This window comes from Lithobates pipiens, unplaced genomic scaffold (assembly GCF_037356315.1).
Source record: "Lithobates pipiens isolate NorthernLeopardFrog02 unplaced genomic scaffold, aLitPip1_a1.2 Scaffold_16, whole genome shotgun sequence".
NCBI classification, from domain to species: domain Eukaryota; kingdom Metazoa; phylum Chordata; class Amphibia; order Anura; family Ranidae; genus Lithobates; species Lithobates pipiens.
The window spans coordinates 329,609,081-329,630,366 of NW_027507748.1; the positions used below are offsets into that span (position 1 = coordinate 329,609,081).

Here is a 21,286-nt window from a genome sequence, read left to right on the forward strand (position 1 = left end):
ATAATGAACTGACACTAGACTTCAAATCATGATAAGGGCCTCTGTTTATCATTTAACACACACTGTTCTTAACCAAGGAGCCAGCCTGTTTTCTAAAAAAAAAAAAAACATTCACAACACATTTTAAATGAAAATTGAAGTTGCTTTGCAAAAACAGTGTTCATTCCAAATGGTACATGACACATCCAGTGTATTTTAGTGGATATTATAGATGATAACAGTCTGGCCCAAATGCAGGCCATTTAAGGACAATAGTCATTACATTTGTGCTCAAGGTTCAGCATTCCAAAGTGTTACATAGAACATAAACTTAAATGTGCTGGCACGCAGTATGGACAAAGCAGCTGCAACCTATTGTACTTTGGCAAACAAGCATGTTAATTGTGATGGAAGAGTGTGATAAAAGCCTATTGTGCAGTACAATCAAGGTGTGCAGATAGAAAGAATAGTGAAAAACGTGGCTGTATTCTGAGTGCAATTACACAGCATTGTCAGTGCATAGTTACCTATCCTTAGCTCTACACGCTTATTTTTATGGATTGGTTGTTCTGTTGACAGTTAACATAAATATAACACATATTTTGTTACCACCAAATACTTCAGGAGGCCCAGAAACAAGACACCATATTATCTATATTTTCATTTTACCAGTGTGTGGCAACTAACTTATTTCATTCTAAATAACTTCAACCATGGCATAGTCATATAGCTGCTAGAAGTGTGACGCACAAAATTGGGATGCCATGAAAGTGAAATGCCACAGGAAACATTTTCCTTTGTTAATAAACTGAGGCAGAGTCTGGTTCCCTTCAACCCTAGCCCAGTACAGTACTCTGCCAGGCTGTGCTAGTGAACTGCTTCTGTCATTAAAAGGAAAAAAAAAACACACTTTGGGTCAATTTATTTACTTTTATGTATGTATAAACTGCATTTTTATGTAAATATTTTTAATAGCCTATATAAAATAAATATCTAGTACATGGTATTGTCTAACAAAAAAGTCAAATATTCCATGTATGCTTTGACACATGCTGTCAGTGGCAGCCCATCCATTAGGGACACACGGGCGCCACCCCCCCCCCCCCCCCCCATCCATGCGTCCGGCCCCTCTAATCTACAAGCAGGGCGTCAGATCCATAGATTCCAATGGGGGGTTTTGAAGCATATGATTAAAGCCAGAGGCTTCAAAAAATGGTGGGCTTGGGGCGCAGAGCACTGCACTCCGAGCCCACCCAGTTGTGTGAGAATAGAGAATTAATATTCACTATTCTCACACTGATCCTCCTCCTGGGCACTTAGGAAGCCGGTCCTGAGACCGTCACTCGATTGGCTGAATGAACAGGAAATCTATTAGACGTCTAGAAGGAGGAGGGAGGAGAAACATGGGGGTCTCGCGGTCAGCCATCCAGCCCCACAAAAACAAAAACAAATTTACTAATGAATAAAATGAAAAAAATATGAATTCTTCTCTCCTATTCCTACTGAGGGTAGATAGTACAATAGATAGAATGGATAGTACACTATTTACTTCCTCTAGTGCATTCACCCTGGGGTTATATGCAGACATGATTTAGGATAGTCAGAGAGATATCCTGGTTAAAAAAGCTGGGTCTGGATGTCAGAGGTATACAGCAGGTTATAGAGATCTCCCTGCTAAGATTCTGGGTAGTGCTACAGACATAGAGAAACAGACATAGAGTAAGGTACTGCACTAAATTATGCTTTATCTGCTATGCAGATTTTTAGGAGGTGGGTCATGTCTGAGCACTCGCCTGTCAAACCTTGCACAAACCTAAAGTCTATGGAAAACTGCTAAAGGATTTACACCTCTCCAAAAAAAAAAAGAAGAGTCCTGAGTCATTTATTTTTTTGTGACCCTTTTTCAGCGGGGATCAGTCTGAAGTCCACTCTCTGCTGACGTCACTGCCATCAGTCGAGGCAGCGCATCATTTCAACTTCCCAAGTCTGGATCTGCCAGCTGACTTGATTGATGGCAGTCTCAGCGAGCCGCTGGGATGTCCTTTCTCCGCCCCTCCACAGCTCAGTGCTCCAATGAGGGTGGAGAAGCAGAAAAAAGAGATCCTGACTGACAGGTAGCAGCTCTCCTCTTGGGGGTCTGTGAAAACCAAGCCATCGGCTGTGCTCGGTGGCTTGGTTCTCTGTGCAGAGACAGTGGGGGACAGATACAGCATCAGTCTGATGCTGCATCCACCTAGGTAAGCATGAATCAAAAAAAAACAAAAATATACTTCTCTTTTAATGCAAAGATGTCAGTTCATATGCTAGGTTATTGTCTTCTGGGAGAATTTTATGCTACAGTTAGTTATCAGGTCTTTCAATTGACTGAAACCCTTCTAACAAGTGCTGTGACCAATATTACAGATTGGAAAAACTGGCAGGCTAAAAACCGAACTATCTGCTCATCTTTGCACCTATCGGGAGAATTGGCCAGTCTATGTGGAATAGTGTTAGTTACAGCACATCACCAATCCATTTACTGATCTCATTTTGTGTGCAAGAAAAGGCTAACATTTTTCCAACCTATCAGCACTTTTATATTTTTTAAATGATTGTGACCCAATTATTGTCTTGCTCCCATGACTACATTTTTTCTGATCTAAGTGAAAGAATTACCACTGTTTGAATTACTTAATATGCTCATATTGCAACCAATTTCTGGAGTTATTTTTTCTGGAAGTAGCTCTTTTACTTTTCATTTCTACTGTGTTGTGTAATGGAGTTACATCATACTACACAGAAACATTTTCTAGGTGAAGCTCCACTCAACTTGTACATATTACATACTTATAATACTTACATCAATGTAGTTAGCATTTATCTCTTCTGAACTGCATTCTGCCTGAAGAGGGTGAAGCCGAACACGATGTCTCTCATCTGAAAATAAAACTAGCCAGTTGTAACCATCAATTCTAAGACCAGCACAGACGCAGTAGATACCCAAACTATACCACATACAGTTTGTTGGAGGCTCCTGTCTTCCTTTCCCTTTATCCTTCTTCTTGGTCACATCCCAATCAAAGAAGCTCTGAAATATAATGAACATTGATTAGGTCAGTAAGCATAATAATTAGGGTTTTTTTTTTTTATGTGCACATCCATAGTAGGCAGTTCTGTCTTCAAATTAATAAAAAAGACACTGAGAGCAATTCCGTCCTAAAACAGCAATTTTATACCTCAAAGTCTCATTACTCACAGTGCAAGGCACCATTTTCTTAAACTGAATAAGTTGTCTCAACACTGAGAAGCTGAATATTAGAATTAGGTTCCTAACATGTCGTATATACAGTATACTTCCACAGGGTTCGTCTCACAGATGCCCAGAACACTCTGGCCTGGCAAATTAAAGCGATAATATGGTCAAATCATTACATTAAGTTCCACATTGATTTTCAAATATTTCTAGCCTACTCCTAACTAAAGCATCACTCTGGGATCTGTATTTTCATTTTAGGAAAATGAAATCTCTACAGTGTGATGCAGAATGTATCAGTTTACATATAGAAACAAAGGGGTGGGACTGTGACACCTATTTTCTGCCTGTACTAAAATAAAGTCTACAAGGCATGTTTTGCCAAATATCAAAATATGTTCTGGAGCGTGTGTTCTGCCTGTTTTACAACATGCTCTTGAAGGCATATTCTTCTGTACTAAGGAGTAGTCCAGAGGGCATGTTCTGCCAGTTCTAAAAGATCATCTGGAGGACCTGTTCTGTCTGTTTTAGAATGTGGTCTGCAGGGCACGGGAGATTCATTAGAGACCGAGGCATTGAGCTATTCTCAGGAACAACCAAGGCAAAAGATGTTTTAACAAGACAGATGTAACCTATCAATGGCATTTTTCAGTGTTAATAAGATAATCCTGGAGACTATACCTCATATTCTTGTTTAAATCCATAACCCTCTGCAACTTTCATCTGATTTATGTGTTGGAGAAGATCTGCGACACGTACAGCAGGGTGTAGTTGCCCAGTGTGATAAGGAGAGCCTTTCCTGCCTCCATTCCTCCGAGGTGACCCTCCCAGAAGGCTGCTTGACTCTGTCACAGAGCCAACACGTTGCTCCCCTGAAAAGATGAAAATGTAAATAAATTCCAGCTATTTTCAGTGTTCACAATCAACGCAAAGTCAGCACAGTATAACAAAAATCATAGTTTATAATACATGGGACTTATTTTACTGTATAAACTGCACACAAAAGTTGATCTCCTAATGCAGAGTCAAAATCATCTTTCAAATCTGCAACTGTATTTGTATTTGTCAGAGTGGACTCACCTCGAGAGCCATAGTTATGTAGGAACGTCAGTGCTGCTTCTTCCTGCAATAGCTTTGGTTGATCTGTGATCTTGGCATGTTCCCTAGGAACTGCAGCACAGGAATTCTCATGCCGCACTGGTAAGGCAGACTTTGTCAAACCCATTGGTTTTCTGCGAAAATCAGAAAATAGCTCAGTAATTAACATGTTGTATTTCTCCCATTACTAACGGTACAAAGTGTAAATTAGGCTTGAAAAATGTACTTAATTATTGATATTACCTGAAATACAAAAATGGAGAGTTAAACCATATCCCTCCATCTACAAAAGAAAAGCCAAGTATCCCCACTAGGCCAAGAGACATTAGCTTATCAAATATAAAGTCTTTTAGCAAGGTATGCCCTAGATTTTAACAAAACTAACAGGAGAGTGAGTTATCTAAATTGCTATTCTTGGGTATCCCAGGTAGACCTTGTTCATGGCTTTTAACACAGTTCCCAAGCTTTTGTCTGATTTGGTAAGCCCTCATTTTTATATGCTTTTGTCAGACTTCTGCAGTCATACTTACGGATAGTAAGCATAAGAAAACTGAGTTCTTCTGGTAGCATTAGAGAAAAACAGGAAAGATTGAGAACTTAATGCAATGTACTAATTATAGTTCAAGGAACATTACATACTGAAAAAAAATAGAATAACTGCACAATATACTGCACCACTCAACATGCAATTAAGAATATCCAGGTACATACCCCTTCCGTACAATGACAATGACAGCACCAAGCAGGACGATGAATACAACCAACCCACCAGCACAGATACCAAGCACAAGTCCCATCTCTTCTGAATGCTGTGGGGCCATAGAGAAGCGATGGCTGTCCTTGCAGGGAGCTACCAGAGAGTAAAATAACATATAAGATATGAAGGTACGACCAGAAGATATCTAAAATGACATACAAAGACTGAATTAGAACAATGATATTTGGTGGATAAAAAGAGATCAAAAAGCAGGATGTCAATACAGAAAGAATGAAAAAAAGGACAGACTGTAAAACATAGTACAGGAAGAGGATAAAGACCATTTTAATAGGACAAAACGTCAACAGAAGGTTGAAAAGACAAAAAAATGCATGGCAGTATCACAGAGCGCAGAAGGGATATGTAAATAAGTGAGATTGCAGAAGGTGGTGCAGTAATCAATAGTAGAATAAATGAGATAAAAGAGGTAAAGGAAAATGTATAACACTTTGGAACAATAAATCTGGTTGTCACCTTTCCTGGCAATCCTAACACAGTTTAGACGTGTTTCCTATAAAGAAAAAGAGCAACATATGTTTAATGGCAAAAAACATTTTATTTGACATATTCTAAGTACCTATGCATAAAGAGGCCTTCGTTCTGGATCACAATAATTACATTTAGCTCACATTTGTCTGATAGACTTACCCCACGATGATGGCTGGCAGCTTGCAGGTAGATGAGATAGCCTTTCCGGGGATCAAGTGGTGGGTTCCAATAGCCTCCATAGCTGCGATTGTCACCAACTATAAAGGGAGTGTCCCGAGGCAATTCACTGGGTGGAAGTTCTGCTCCTACATAACTAGTGGCTCCCTCTATTTCTGCTTCTTCATATCCACCTGCCGCCGGGAAGCAGCCCGGAACAGCAAGCTCACGTCGAGATCGGCCAGAGTTTTCACCCTCAACCAGAACCTGATAAAAGCTGAAAACAACAAACACGTGTGTTAAACAGCAAAACACTTTTTTTGGTAAAAAAAATCTCAGATCTTGGCAACTTAGTCAATTAACCTCCCTGGCGGTATGATTAGTTCTGGTTTTAGGTGTTGAAAGCGGTACAATTATTTTGCATGGAAATTTGGCATCTTATATTGTAGTCCTGTAATTCTTAAGCCGCGTACACACGGGCGGACTGTCTGGCCTACTTAGTCCGCCGAAACACATTTCAGCGGACAGTCCGCTCGTTTGTGGGCTTCAGCGGACTTTTTCAGCGGACTTTTTCAGCGTGCAGTCTGGCGGACTAAGTATTTCTGAATTTCCGTAATACTGTCCGTCGGACTCGCATTTCGGTGGACAATCCGCCCGTGTGTGTGCCAGTCCGCCGTACTTTTGAAATGAGCGGACTTTTTCCGTCCGGAGAAAAGTCCGCTCATTTCGAGCGCGTCTCCAGGTAGGCGGGGCCCGCGAAAGGAGACGTCGCTGGCCCCGCCACCTGGTATGGACTTAAAGGGGAACCCCAACGCCGAAAAAAATCGGCGTGGGGTCCCCTCCAAGTCCACAACAGACCCTTGTCCGAGCATGCTACCCGGCCGGCCAGGAAAGGGGGGCGAGCGAGCGCCTCCCCTCCTGAGCCGTACCAGGCCGCGTGCCCTCAACATGGGGGGGTGCCTTGGGGAAGGGGGGCCGCGCGGCCCCCCCACCCTAAAGCACCTTGTCCCCATGTTGATGAGGACAAGGGCCTCTTCCCGACAACCCTGGCCGTTGGTTGTCGGGGTCTGCGGGCGGGGGGCTTATCGGAATCCGGGAGCCCCCTTTAATAAGGGAGCCCCCGGATACCGGCCCCCCACCCTATGTGAATGAGTATGGGGTACAATGTACCCCTACCCATTCACCTGTAAAATAAAAGTACCAAAAAAAACACAGCACACGAGATAAAATACTTTATTGCACAGCTCCGGGGGTCTTCCGTCTTCGGGGGTCTTCTCGCCGGACTCCTCCGCTATCTTCTTGTAGCTCTTTTGCTAGCGGAGGAGTCCGGCTTTCTTCCTCGCCGCCGGCCTCTTCTCCCGACTTCGGGGGTCTTGTCCCCCTCTTCGGTTCTTCTGCCGGGCCACCGCGCCTTCTTATAGCTCTTTTACAGGCGGTGGCCCGGTCTTCTGTCGCCGCCGCCTTCCGTTCTTCTTCTTCTTCTCCAGGAGATGTTGCCTTGACGATCTCTCCGGCCGGAATGCCAGGGACGCACTGCGCGGCCACTTATATAGGGACAAGGGGCGGTGTCACATGGCTTTATGTCACATGGGTTGGTGTCACATGGTGACCCCGCCCCCTTACGATGTCATAGTCCCCATGTGACATCAACCCATGTGACCAACCCATGTGACATAAAGCCATGTGACACCGCCCCTTGTCCCTATATAAGTGGCCGCGCAGTGCGTCCCTGGCATTCCGGCCGGAGAGATCGCCGAGGCAACATCTCCTGGAGAAGAAGAAGAAGAAGAAGAACAGAACGCGGCGGCGACGGCGGCAACAGAAGACCGGGCCACCGCCTGTAAAAGAGCTATAAGAAGGCGCGGTGGCCCGGCAGAATAACCGAAGAGGGGGACAAGACCCCCGAAGTCGGGAGAAGAGGCCGGCGGCGAGGAAGAAAGCCGGACTCCTCCGCTAGCAAAAGAGCTACAAGAAGATAGTGGAGGAGTCCGGCGAGAAGACCCCCGAAGACGGAAGACCCCCGGAGCTGTGCAATAAAGTATTTTATCTCGTGTGTTGTGTTTTTTTTGGTACTTTTATTTTACAGGTGAATGGGTAGGGGTACATTGTACCCCATACTCATTCACATAGGGTGGGGGGCCGGTATCCGGGGGCCCCCTTATTAAAGGGGGCTCCCGGATTCCGATAAGCCCCCCGCCTGCAGACCCCGACAACCAACGGCCAGGGTTGTCGGGAAGAGGCCCTTGTCCTCATCAACATGGGGACAAGGTGCTTTGGGGTGGGGGGCCGCGCGGCCCCCCCTTCCCCAAGGCACCCCCCCATGTTGAGGGCACGCGGCCTGGTACGGCTCAGGAGGGGGGGCGCTCGCTCGCCCCCCTTTCCTGGCCGGCCGGGTAGCGTGCTCGGACAAGGGTCTGTTGTGGACTTGGGGGGGACCCCCACGCCGATTTTTTTTGGCGTTGGGGTTCCCCTTTAAGTCCATACCAGGCGGCGGGGCCAGCGACGTCTCCTTCGCGGGCCCCGCCTACCTGGAGACACGCTCAAAATGAGCAGACTTTCCTCCGCGTGTGTGGGTGAGTCCGTTCATTTCAAAAGTAGGGCGGATAGTATGGCGGACTTAGTACGCCGTATTAGTCCGCTCAAAAAGTGGTGTGTGTGGTCAAGTCCGTTCATTCGAAAGTATGACGGACTGTCCGTCGGATTGTCTGACGGACTAAGTTGGCCAGACAGTCCGCCCCGTGTGTACGCGGCTTTAGGAATAACTCTCTTAAATCTGTTCAAACCAGAGTTTAGCAGACATCCCGGGTATGATAAAGTTTATAATATAATAAAGAACAATAAAAATTATTCAATAATGTCATCAAATCCTAAAACACTGAAAAAGGGACACTTTTTGATTGCTATGAACAATCTCCAAATTCCAGGCAGAAAAAACAGTATTTATAATATAAAAGTGCATGCAGGGCACTGCACAGACCACTAGGGACAAAGGGGGCATGTAATTTTTAATACAGTACTGTAATCTGTAAGATTACAGTGCTGTGTGTGTTTTGTGTCTTTTTACTTTTTTGAATTTGCTGCCGTTCTCCGCTCCCGTGTGCCGTAACGTCACAGGGAACGGAGCTCGGCGGCATTCGGCACTGTGAATCGAGCGGAGGACAACTCGATCACACAGCGCGGGGGACATCGCTGGACTCAGGGGACAAGGTAAGTAACTCTCCCTGTGTCCTCCCTGCATCCAGCGGTGCGATTCCGAGTCTGGCTCGGGGGTTACCGCTCCTGTTAGTAAAATCCTAACCCGAGCCAGACTCGGGATTACCGCTAGGGGGGTTAATAATCAACTCATCAGATAACCATGACCTCATAAAGAATAAGGTCACATGTTATAATAAACAATTACATTTTTTCTCCATTGGTCTTTGTTGACTTTATGGTGTTGTGGTGACTAGATGGATGGTAGTATTCCTGACATCCTGGAAAGTGGAGGAATGGAGTTTTCCCTTGTAAATAAAGCACACTGTAACCTTATTATTCCCTTTTTTCTAACTCTGTTTAAAAAAGTACGACAGAGAATCCAAATCCCAACATAATAAACAAATGCTTACATAAAACATCAGTTCTGTACATTAAATACTGCAGTGGTGCAATAAATGGTGATTATATATATATATATATATATATATATATATATATATAAACAAATAGGCATTTCCTGGATTCAGTGAATTGTTTTAAATTCACATAGAAAACATATTCCCATGGAAGACTTGCTCTCAACATATCTTAGGAGCTATAAGGAAAATGGGATTAAATCCCTGGCATTGTTAACATAAAAGTAGGTGCGCAAAACACATCCCAGATTTTATTATGTCTGCAAGGGCAACCCCTGTTTTCATAGATGACCATTTCATATGGGATAACTTGGTTAACTGCATGCACCCACTGGCTCACCGTAAGTGGGGAGGGCTGCATCTATTTGGGGGCAATAAATTTACCAACTAGGAACAATGTTTCGCACAACAGAATTCAAATCCATCTAGGGCAACGTTCTTCATCTAATAAGCCCACCTTCTTATTTTTTATAAGAGGTTATGGTTATCTGGTGAGTGAGCACTTTTTATTAGAGTCACATGTGTGATTACAGAGGGATTGGCCATTAGATAGGGCACATTGGTGGAGTGATAATAAGGAAAATTGAAGGAGTACCTCATAACATGAAAGTGTTATTAAACCCACAACTGTAAAATCAGTCTGTATATGCAGTAACACATCCTTGTTATACTAACTGTGGAACCTAAGGGGTTAATCTTCTGCATTGTGTAAAAAGGCTGCTTGATCCTGTCTTCTCTGATCCTCCCTTTCTTTCACTGTTCCCAATCCATTTGCTGATAGAACAGAGCCCTAGGAGGCATTCTGCACATGCTCAGTTTGGTGTGTATTGCTAGAGAGTTTTTGTTTTTTGGGGGGAGGGTGCATGTGATCAGCACTATCCAGACAGGGGGTCAGGGGTCATGCGTCCTCATAGGACAGTCAAAGGAGAATGAAAACTCCTCCTACAAGCTTTAACCAATGCTCGGCCAGACACTGATAAAAGTCAAAATACTGCTATATACTGCTGATGAGAAAAGGTTTTTAGCAGTTTATAGTTACTAAAATAATTGCACTTCCATATTCTGTGTACTGAAAGAGACCAGATATAGTAAATGCAGGGTCCTGGGTTTAGTAACACTTGATTTTGGCACATCACTTATACTGGGACACTTATTATCACATGAGCACATGGATAAATGTGTTTTATATGATTTATAACTTAATATTGTTTGTTTGATGCTAATATAGTGACACCCTTTTGATGTAGTCAAGATCAATCCCATGTCTTTCAAACTATGTCTTCCACATCAACTCCTTTCTCGGCTCTCTTATAAAACCCATGGTTCTCACCACATTCCCACCTCTACTCCAGTTGTTTCACCTCAAATGGCTTCCTATAAGAATATGAGGTTCATCAATTCTTAAAATTCAAGATCTCCATAGGCAAGCTGTATTACTTTTTGGATTGCAAAGGCTTCAGCCTGAAAGAACCCATCTGGGCCTTGCGTTTTGCCCAGAATTTTGAGGTTCCATTACTTAGAAATCTACATTTAACTTAAGTGGGACATATGGTCTCCACTCCAATCAGAATGCTCTTCTAAATTACTGGAGCCAATATTAATCTCCAGCATTAGTCAAAACCAGTCCTAGAACCCACTGCACATTTGCTGCATCCGTAGGCTTGCTTCATCCACAGGAGAAGGATTTGATTGCTTGTTTGCCTAGTGTGATTGACTCTATGTTCTTTTGATAAAATATAGCAAAATATGTTAGTGGTATGGAATAAATAGTGCCAACAGTTAAAAAGACATTCAGCAAAGGCAGAGAAATTTACCTGACAGGAGATCCTCTTCCTTGTGCTGGCCTTAAGAGAACCGTAATGGTTTGATCAGTTTCAGCAATTGGTGCAGGTAGGTCTCGGTAATCAAAAGCAGGTGCTAGAGGGGGAGAACAGCAAATTAGTTGTTATAAAGTTACATACTGTATATTGCTGACTATAACTTGACTGGTGTAGTGCTGACTTACCGGCTGCTGTGACCACACTTGACTTCCCACCTTACCCACCATCTATGAATAAGACACGACCACTGTAGAATGGATTTAAACGGCCATAGCAGCCTTTTATTAACAAAAAAAAAAAAACATTAACAATACATCTTTTATCACATTCCATGAAGATAAACTTTACCCCACTAATGTACACTAATTGACACTCTTAATGGAGGCATGCATGGGCGACCGAATCGTCTGTATCAAGCACCAGTTCCATATCATAGCCCCCAGTCACAAATACACGACTCAGGGACAATTAGTTACCACATTACCACCTGATACAGCCCCAATACCGATATCACCTTACTGGGGTCACTTATTAAAGAAGGTACCCATACCAAAGATGGGCCCCTCCCATCATTCTCCACAGACAATTTTGACCATGCCCACCTTCAAAACCCTGAGACCACTGCCACAGATGCACAAGTGCGAAACCTCACACTTGGGCAGCCTGCCACAGATGAAAAGCCCTTTGAACACCTTCCTGCAGACTCAAGAACCACATATCAATGCCAATGACATTCAGGTGAACCCTGCCCCTCCCCCCGCAAATAGATCCAGTTGTCACCCTCCAACTCCAAATGGCGCACCACAAGGCCGCCGTTTCTGGCAAAAGCCCCACATCCCAACCGATCGGTCTTTGGTTTCCAAATGAACAAAGACACCTAGTCCACATGAACTGTGACATCCAAAACACCTAACCGGTTCCCCCACCCAGACAGCCCAGTAAAAATACAAAAGGAAAGCAGTCCTAAAGTATGCAAAGCATAGCAAAGGAAATGGGCGGCAGGAGTCCGGCAGCCACCCCCCTTCCTGTAACCCCACAAACCTTTTTTAACCAAAAAAGACTGACGTCTGCAAAACCCAAAAAACCCGTTAGCCAAAACAGAAATGTCAAACCTGCCATCTTTCGATTCAGCGAGGAGATAGAGACCCCTCCTTGAAGTTCTTACCAATGAAGTACAGAAAGACATGCAAACAATCTTCCTCCTGAAAGCAACCACCCACCAAACTCACCAATCCGTGCCATTCGCCCCAGACTCGTTCATAAGCTGTCCAAGTGGAAGAACAAACTGAGTGCCGATTCAAACTGGCTACGGTGGCAAAGCGATGTTCCACAAGTGATAGGGGCATGGAATTCTGAGCTGCTCCACCTCCTGTGCCAACTGGTGGAATTTGTCCCACTGCAGGGCAGAATGTGCATCAGCCACTGTGTTATTCACCCCAGGCAAATGGACAGCATATACAAAAGCATTTAAACTCAGACATTGTAAAACCAAATGCCTAATGCACAACTGGCGGAGAAGAAGCAGTAACGATGTTAATAGCCTGTACTACCCCCAAGTTATCGCAGTAAAAACTGTACACACTTGTTCTGGAACTCCTGGCCCCAAATTTCAACAGCCAACACTACTGGGAACAATTCCAATAGCACCAGGTTGCAAATGAAGTCCGAATTACTCCAGGACTCCAGGCACTGCCCTGCGCTCCACCAGTCCCCAAAATAGGCTGCGTACCCAGCCAAGCCAGCCGTGTTTGTATAGAGGTCCAGGTCAAAGTTGGACATTGCCGCTTCCACCACAAGGACCGCCCATTGTACTGGTCAAGGAACATTTCCCATACCTGCAGACTTTCCCGATGGTCCTTGTGTAGTCACACATAATGGTGCAGGGATTTTGCCCCAGCAGTGGTGGCCGTCGGCCAAAAACCCCACCCGTCAGCATGATGCGGCAGGCAAAATTGAGCTTGCCCAGAAGAAACTGCAGGGAGCGCAATACTAACTTGCAACTCTGAGCATGGGCAACCGTCCCATGAAGATCTTCCAGCTTATCGACAGGTAGCCTATATTCCATCCTAATCATATCAATGATACCACCCAAAATTTGCAATTCCACAATCGGGCAAGTCCGAGCCTCCGGAAGGGCAACAACCATAAAGTTGTCCAATAATAGATAGCGGACTGCAAACCGGACAAATCTCGCATCACCCATTCCAGAAAGGAACTGAAAGTTTTGAAAAAACTTTCGGCAGTAAACCCCTGCAACAAAACTGTGCAGCAGTCCTATCCGGATGCTTACTGGGAAAGGGCACCATTTTTTCCACCCTCACCGGAGTTCTTCCTCTTTCCAGCATCGGTCGACTTCCCCTTACCCTGCTTAAAGCACTTGGACAAGGGATGTGAACCTCCACATCTGGAGCATTCATGACAATAACGACAGGATCCTCCGATTTCTGCAGGTTCATTCACTGAACTGCCAGCAGTACCCCTTCTGTCTCGTGACCGATGGCTACCCCCCTCCCCCCCCCCGTACACTCTCTGGGTCTCACTAATAGAGTCCAGATAGCAGAAAAGAGATGAACAGCTCTCCATCACCTTCTCTCTGATCACACTGGCCAAAATATTGAACGTCTGAAGCCAATTCCCAAATGTCCTAAGAATCAAGCGGTAACACCGCTTTTCTTCCTCCTCCTCTTTACTTTAGTCTGGCTTAATTTTATCTAAATTAAACTTTTCCTGTGGCAGGAGGGAAATATCTCAACATATTCCCACTTCCTGATTTTTCTCTCATCTCCGGCTTAAGATGCACACCTACAGGGGCCTCGAAGCAGACGTAAATCTCGCATTTCGCCAAGTCAGACAAACGCACTCCCTCGGAGGCCCCCTCCGATGTTTTGGACGCCAAAGCAGTCTTCAACGCACTGCCGAAACCAATATGTGACCCGTGGCGACCGATCCCGCAGCTTGCCGCCTGAGTGCTCACAGAAGCCTCGGTGGGGAGTACCGACGGTGAGTTTATAGTTCCAGCAATGGGTGTCCCGTGGCCCCCACTGTCTTCTACGAAGGTACAGGTGAAACCACTGGCGAGGAGGATACCCCCCTAAAAATGCTGCTCAGTAACAGAACCCTGCACCCTGCGAGCCAGGTCTGAAGCATCCATGCAACTAATCCCTCCTGCCCTGTAGTCGCTGTATTAGGCGCAGCTGACGAGCCCAGCCCAGGAACCAACTAGCCACCCCTAACAAAGCATTAGGTATCACAGACTGCAAAATACTTACAGAAGAAGGAAGAACAGGCAATGGTACAGATACAGGCATCGACTTACAAGGCTGTCTCGGTGCTTGCCAATGCACAGCCATCTGCAGTGTCCTCCCCCTCTGGGACCCCTCTTCGGCATCCGATGTGGTGAGTTTGCCCTCAGATCGATCACCACCGTCACCCACCGTGGTGCCCAGGGAAGGGTTAAAGCAGCCAGTCCCAGCCAGGCGCCCACTGACAACGTCATTGCCTGCGCCACAGCCTGCATGTCTACTTCCTCACATGCTGGACACTCTGCTGGGAAGACCCGGCAGCAGATGTTGCCCTCTGGTCCGGAACTGGGGGCGGTGACGCTGAAACCTGACGTCTGGAATCTCGCCTTCTCACAGATGGGGTCCTGGCTGCGCCTGAGGACAGGCCGACATGCGCGGACATTTCCCCCCCTGAGCTGGCCGCATAGTCCTGGGTACTTGTGGAAGGGGAGTGGGAGAAGGTGAATGCTGGGGATTTCTCGATCGGGTTCTGCTTATGTGGAGGACTCCTTCCGGCCCCACCAGCATGAGAAGGGGGCTGTATCTTTGCCTTTGGGGCTGAAGGGTCCAGTTTGGGGCTCCTAGTGCAGCTACCAACCCTCGAGGTCACTTCAGGACTTAGGTGCTCAGGAGGGTGAGACCTCCTAGCCTGTGATGAACGAGGGGCAGGTGAAGCAGGAAACTGCCATGATCCCTGCAGCATGTCTGCCACCTGTGACTCGAGCCACTGAGGCCTATTTACCATTGCTGCCGCTTGAAGTTGAGAGACCATGCTCTCAATGTCGGCCTTAGTAAGGCCTTTAAAAGCACCGACCTATAACCGTCACTGGCAGGATCTTACAAAAGTTTCTCTTCATCTGCCCGGCTCCAACTGACCCTCAGTCAACTCCCCCTCTCTGCCTAGACCATCGTTTGCCCCACCTTACCACACCCTACCATGCCTTGCTCACTTCCAATTGGGTAAGCCTATTACTATTTTTTAAAGTGGTTGTAAACCCTTTACAACCACTTTTGACTACAGCTAAGCCTAAAATAAGGCTTACCTGTAGCTACCCAGGATATCTTCTAAACCTGCATGGTTTAGGAGATATCCCCTGTATCAGCATGTGCCAACACCATTGGCACATGCGCACTGAAGCAACGGCATGTCCTGCCATTGCTTCAGCTCTCACAGTGTCTGGAAGTGCAGGGGGGTCTGTGCTGATTATCAGTGCAGCCCCACCAAGAAAGCCCACACTGGACCACCAGGGATTGCCACCACCAGTTGTTCCTGGACTTTTCTGTTCACATATACCTACCTACTTACATCTGGAGTGAATCCATTGAGGTTTTTTCTGGAGTCGGCTGCATCTGATCAAACGATTCGGACTACTGCTCTATTCGCATGTGGAAATAAAGACTCCGGCACACCGAGAGTGTGAACACGCGCATTTGACCATCTGAAAATTCAGAGGTCCATCAGAGCTGGTAAGAGTTTATTCCTACTGGTGGAAGGAGTGTCACATAAAAACAATTAGCGGTCTTTCCATGTGGTGTTCCCGCTCTACATGCTCTTTTGTTGTCATATATGACCAATACGTGTGGACTTTTGTATTTTGCGCTGCACCATTTATATAAATTGCTTCAGCTAGTATGCCGTTACCAGCGGCTCCTGCACGCATGCGCAGGAGTGACGTCATCGCGGCTCCAGTCACTCACAGCGCCAGAGTCCATGATACTCGGAAGTAACTCTCCGGGAGCAATGCCGCTGGCCGGAGCAGTGTACGAGGACCGCTGTGGGGGCTTTGATCTAAGGTTAGTAATTCATACGCATACTAGCTCATTATGCCTTTGTCTTGCAGTTTCTCGCAGTCTCCCTCATTCTTTTCACAATTAAAATACCCTAATTTTAAACAATTGTTCCCATTAAAGCAAGCTTCTCTTGGTAATTTTTTTATCTAAATTATTGTAAAAAATAAAAGGTGTTTAAACAGTAGAAGGAAGTTACAGAAAAATCTGCAATCCCTGCACCAGAAGAGAAAAAAATTGCCTAAACTGTTACCTATGAATATGTGCGCCCCCATGCAAATAAATGTGTTGTAGACTGTGACACTCATGTATTTGATTCTATTGCATTCTATATCAATGGTTGTATACAATTTATATTACAATGCCCCTTGTCATGGGGAATTATTTTTTTTTTTTTTAACTTGCATAAACTTTAAGGTGCGAGCTCTGTCCTTATGATGGTATTTCCATTACTACTACTCTGTACTGTATAAGAAGCGACATCTTCACAATGCACGTGACACTGCAATGATTTTTCAAGGTCCTAGCTAGCATCTGAAAGTATGGTTGTGAATGTTGCTATTATCAATAAATACATTTTTCTTTCATTGTACAAAAGCATACAATGAACGTTTGATACCACTCTCACAGAGGGAGCAATGCCTTACACACACATATAAACAATATAACAACACACACAATAAAATAATCATACCTTAAAAAAGCAGCATTAAAATATAATACGGTACATATCCAGCTTCCACTGCTGCATGCAGCCCATTGGACAGCAATTACAAATAAAATTTAAAATTTTGCATTAATGGCGTTTATAGCCCATTGGAAAAAAAACTGTTGCTAAACCTATAATTAATTTCCCTACCTGGCAAACTAACAATATAGTTCAAATCATGCTTGCTTTCCTTATTGTTTCATGAGCTATCTTTACCTACATGCATCTAATCTCCTCTGGTGTCCTTTCTATTGACAGTAATCAGAAGAATATATCCTGATTGGAAGCTATGTGTTATTTAACTGCCGATGACCAAAAATGCTGCAGACCAGGCCACCTGCAATGAGAAGATGTCTCTAGGAGACGGAACTGAATGTATACTGGCAGCTCTACTGATAATGGGCTCGCTTCAAATCAACAGCTATTGCTTATTTTGTTTTATTAAATGCCAAGCTTTTATCCTGTCATTTACAACTCCTGTTTATGTACCGTCCATCCCCAAGTCTGGGCTGAGTAGTAAAACTGCATATTGTATATGTTTCATGAAGTAAGCTAAAAATAACCAACACCTATAGAAGCTATTACAGGCTCTGACATGCCTTCAAATACCTCTTCTCTTCTACAGTTACTAGAATTCCTTGCTGCCAGCATACTATACACACTTATTTAAACATATCAAAAGGAAAAACATTTTGCTTTTAATATCATCCATGTGTGCAATGTGTGCGGTGCACACAGGCCCTGAGGGGGGTGGTGCCCATTGTGCTCTAACATACAATGCACACATAGAAGAGTCCTCTAAAATGCCCTCCCTCCGCTCTCATGTGCTCCCCTTAGCACTGATCCTCTGTGGCTCCCCTGCACCTGACAGCCACAAAGGGATTTAACTCGGAAAATCGATTGTCCTGCTGCTCCAACTCCCCCTGTACTGGGCCCTACCTCCCTGACCCATAGGCGCCTCCTCCCTGCAGTACTGCTGGCCGGCCTCCGTCTCCCGTACGATTGGTACTGATTACTAACTGTGTTTATTCATTACTGAAGCATAGTAAACTGTGCTTCTGTTTGTAAATGAACAAGAAGTCTCTGTACAGAGACGTCTATTCATTTATCTGCAGTGCAACTGAGGCTGCAGAGAAAGGGAATGAGTCTAGGTCCTTAGTTCCTTTCTCTGACACCCCTGTTTCACCAAAACTCCCCCACCCCCCTTCAAAAAAGTAAACAATATTAAAAATAAACATTGTAAGAAAAAAAACATAGTAAGGTTTTGTTCACTACAATGTAAACCCATGTAAGGCCATGTTTATCCACCAGGGATGCACAAAACACCTGTGCAGTCAGTTACATTACGACAATTAAGAAGCAGCAGCTGTACGGACACAGATGCTGCTCTTGATTTGACATCTGAGTGGATGTGGGTGCATGTCCCTGAACTCACACTGTCTGCATATGGGGCTGTGCACTCGCACCCACATGGATGTCAAAATTGGGAGCTGTGTCCATGAAGCTGCTGCATCTCAATTGAAATGAATGGGACTGCCTGAACGAGGATGCACAAAACATCATTACGGACTCCTGCACTATATTGTGCATTACACACTCCTGTACTATATACAGTACACTATATTGTACATTACATACTCCAGCATCATATACACTATATTGTACATAACAGGCCCCTGCACTATATACACTATGTTGTACATTACACAATCCTGTACTATGTACAGTACACTATGTTGTACATTACATACGCCAGCATTGTATACACTATATTGTACATTACAGGCACCTGCACTATATACACCATATTGTACATTACACACTCCTGTACTATATACAGTACACTATATTGTACATTACAGGCCCCTGCACTACATACACTATATTGTACATTACAGGCCCCTGCACTATATACACTATATTGTACATTACAGACTCCTGTACTATACTTTATATTACAGACTCCTGCTCTATATACACTATATTGTACATTACAGACTCCTATACTATACTGTATATTACAGACTCCTGCTCTATATACACTATATTGTATATTACAGGCTAGTATACTATACTGTACATTACAGACTCCTTGCTCTAGATACACTATATTGCACATTACTCCTGCACTATATAGTACATTACATACCTCTGACCAGTTGCTGGTAATTAAGCAGTGCCTGACTATTTTAATGAAGTTCTCCTTTAAGATAGGCTTAGACAAGGTGGTAGCTCTCTGTCAATTTTCAGTGTACACAAAATCATATGTAATGGAAGATTTTGTTTGTTTAAATGATTGTGGTGAGGTTTATACAAGTTCATGAAACTCTTACTTGTGGCAAAGCAATCTAAGAAAATTGTATAGGTACAAATAGGCTTTTGTTTTATTTATGCCCTGCCACTATTATCACAATATGGCCAGACCCATCTGCTGTGGCGCTCTACGGGCACTGCATTACTCTTCTATTTAGTGTGTCCAAAGGTGCCTCAGGACTTTTACAATCTAGCAACTCCCCTGGCACAATGAAAACCCTGCCCCATACCATGCACTCTTCACTGTGGAGCACTAATCATACCACTTTTTTTTTCTATTAAGCAATGGGGCCCAACTTATGATCTTGCACATATGCCCAGTCATTTCATAAAACACCCCTGATATGGTATTTTAGTTCCTTTTAGTATTTACGTTCCTGTGTAAGTAAAAATGTACATTTAGCGATATATAGTAGTGTGATAGCCAAGTATACCCAGAGATAGTAATCAGAATAAAAATGGATGCTGATACCTATGAATGCCAACAGTTAGCTGCCATACTTGCCAAGACACAAAGATTCCTCTTGATTTTTTTTTTTTCACCTCAGAGGAATTTTAGCCAACACAGAGCCAATAATATACATTTTTCATGATAATAATGCGTATACAGAAATATACTAGTATTAAACTAAAGCTATAGCAAAAATCTTGTTTTATTTTTTGGTTGTAGAAGGGGAAATTTACCCTCTTTATTTATTTATCCTATTGTCACCAGGATAGAAAGTTTGGGAAATAAAAAAAATTGATAAGGTTGCCTAGGGAACGAGAAGTGAAACCTTTCAATTTCATAATTGCTCTGGTGACACCTGCCTAAGCCCCTGTACACACGGTCGGAGATTTCCACAACCAAATCCGTCGGATTTTCTCAGTCGGATTTTCTCCGTCGGATCTTGCCCGAAACTGTTGCATACACACGGTCGGACTAAGTTGTCGAAAAATCCGATCTTTCAGAACGTGATGACGTAGATGGGACTACATTCAGGCTAGTAGCCAATAGCTTTGATGTAGGAATTTGATCTGAGCATGCATGGCACTTGGTCCGATCAAAATTCGCTACACATGATCGGAGTATGTCCGACCGGCCCAGTTGGTCGGGAAATATTTCCATGTTGGAAAATTGGATCCGACGGATATACCGACGGAATCAGTCCGATGCATACCACACACAGTCGGATTATCCGACGACACAGTCCGATAGGACACATTCCGACGGATTCTCTGACCATGTGTACAAGGGCTAAGAGTGTATTCTACTTACCATATATACTCGAGTATACGCCAACCCGAATATAAGCCGAAGCAAATAATTTTACCACAAAAAACTGGGAAAACGTATTGACCCGAATATAAGCCTAGGGTGGGAAAATGCAGCAGCTACTGGGTAAAAATGCCCACCTGAAGCCTCAATGTTCCCATTTGCAGCCTTACTGTGCCCATCTGCAGCCTAACTGTGCCCATCTGCAGCCTAACTGTGCCCATCTGCAAAAACAAGGAACACTGCAGTGTGCTTCAAAAACAAAGAACATCTTATCCAATAAGGGAATCTGAGCAGCCACGTTGGATTCAGGTTTCTTCCTGAATCCAACACTTGCAAATAGCTTTAAATTATATTTTATGGTCTTAAATAATTGAGTAAACACATTTCTAGGTTTAAAGGATTCTAAAAATAATGATATTCACTGGCAGATGAATAAAAAGTAAAGATGAAAGTAATTAAATTGCTATGTGCTAATGTGACAACACAGTGTGACATAGGAAATAAATAAATGTGTGTGTTGACTATGGTGCTTTTGTTTATTCACCTTTACCAAAGTAAATTACCAATATAGAAAAAGAAGAAAAAGGACACTTATGCTCATCCAAAATTAGTCCACATTGAATAAGTTTCAAAGATAAAGATATATTTCCATATATATCACTGAATTAGAATATCCATATCACAATCTGCAAATACCGTCACCTGGAGAAAATTAGTCCCCAAACCAGTTTATCCTCTTTAAAGAATGTCTAAGGGTTCTTTCCTGCCTTTTTTTTTGTTTGTTTAAATTACCAA

General features: G+C 44.0%; 1 protein-coding gene across 4 annotated transcripts in view; it reads right to left on the reverse strand.

Annotated features, from left to right (window-relative positions):
* PTPRU (protein tyrosine phosphatase receptor type U) overlaps positions 1-21,286 on the reverse strand; it is a 236,481-nt gene that overhangs the window by 65,275 nt on the left and 149,920 nt on the right. For 2 of the 4 annotated variants that reach the window (XM_077481757.1, XM_077481758.1), the window contains exons 11-19: positions 11,137-11,239; positions 5,715-5,988; positions 5,541-5,577; positions 5,021-5,159; positions 4,840-4,869; positions 4,292-4,443; positions 3,893-4,083; positions 2,977-3,046; positions 2,819-2,895 (exon numbers count right to left, since the gene is read on the reverse strand). In XM_077481757.1, the coding sequence (XP_077337883.1) occupies positions 2,819-2,895; positions 2,977-3,046; positions 3,893-4,083; positions 4,292-4,443; positions 4,840-4,869; positions 5,021-5,159; positions 5,541-5,577; positions 5,715-5,988; positions 11,137-11,239 (1,073 nt within the window). The remainder of the gene's footprint in view (positions 1-2,818; positions 2,896-2,976; positions 3,047-3,892; positions 4,084-4,291; positions 4,444-4,839; positions 4,870-5,020; positions 5,160-5,540; positions 5,578-5,714; positions 5,989-11,136; positions 11,240-21,286) is intronic. The other 2 variants (XM_077481759.1, XM_077481761.1) reach the window with 1 other exon arrangement.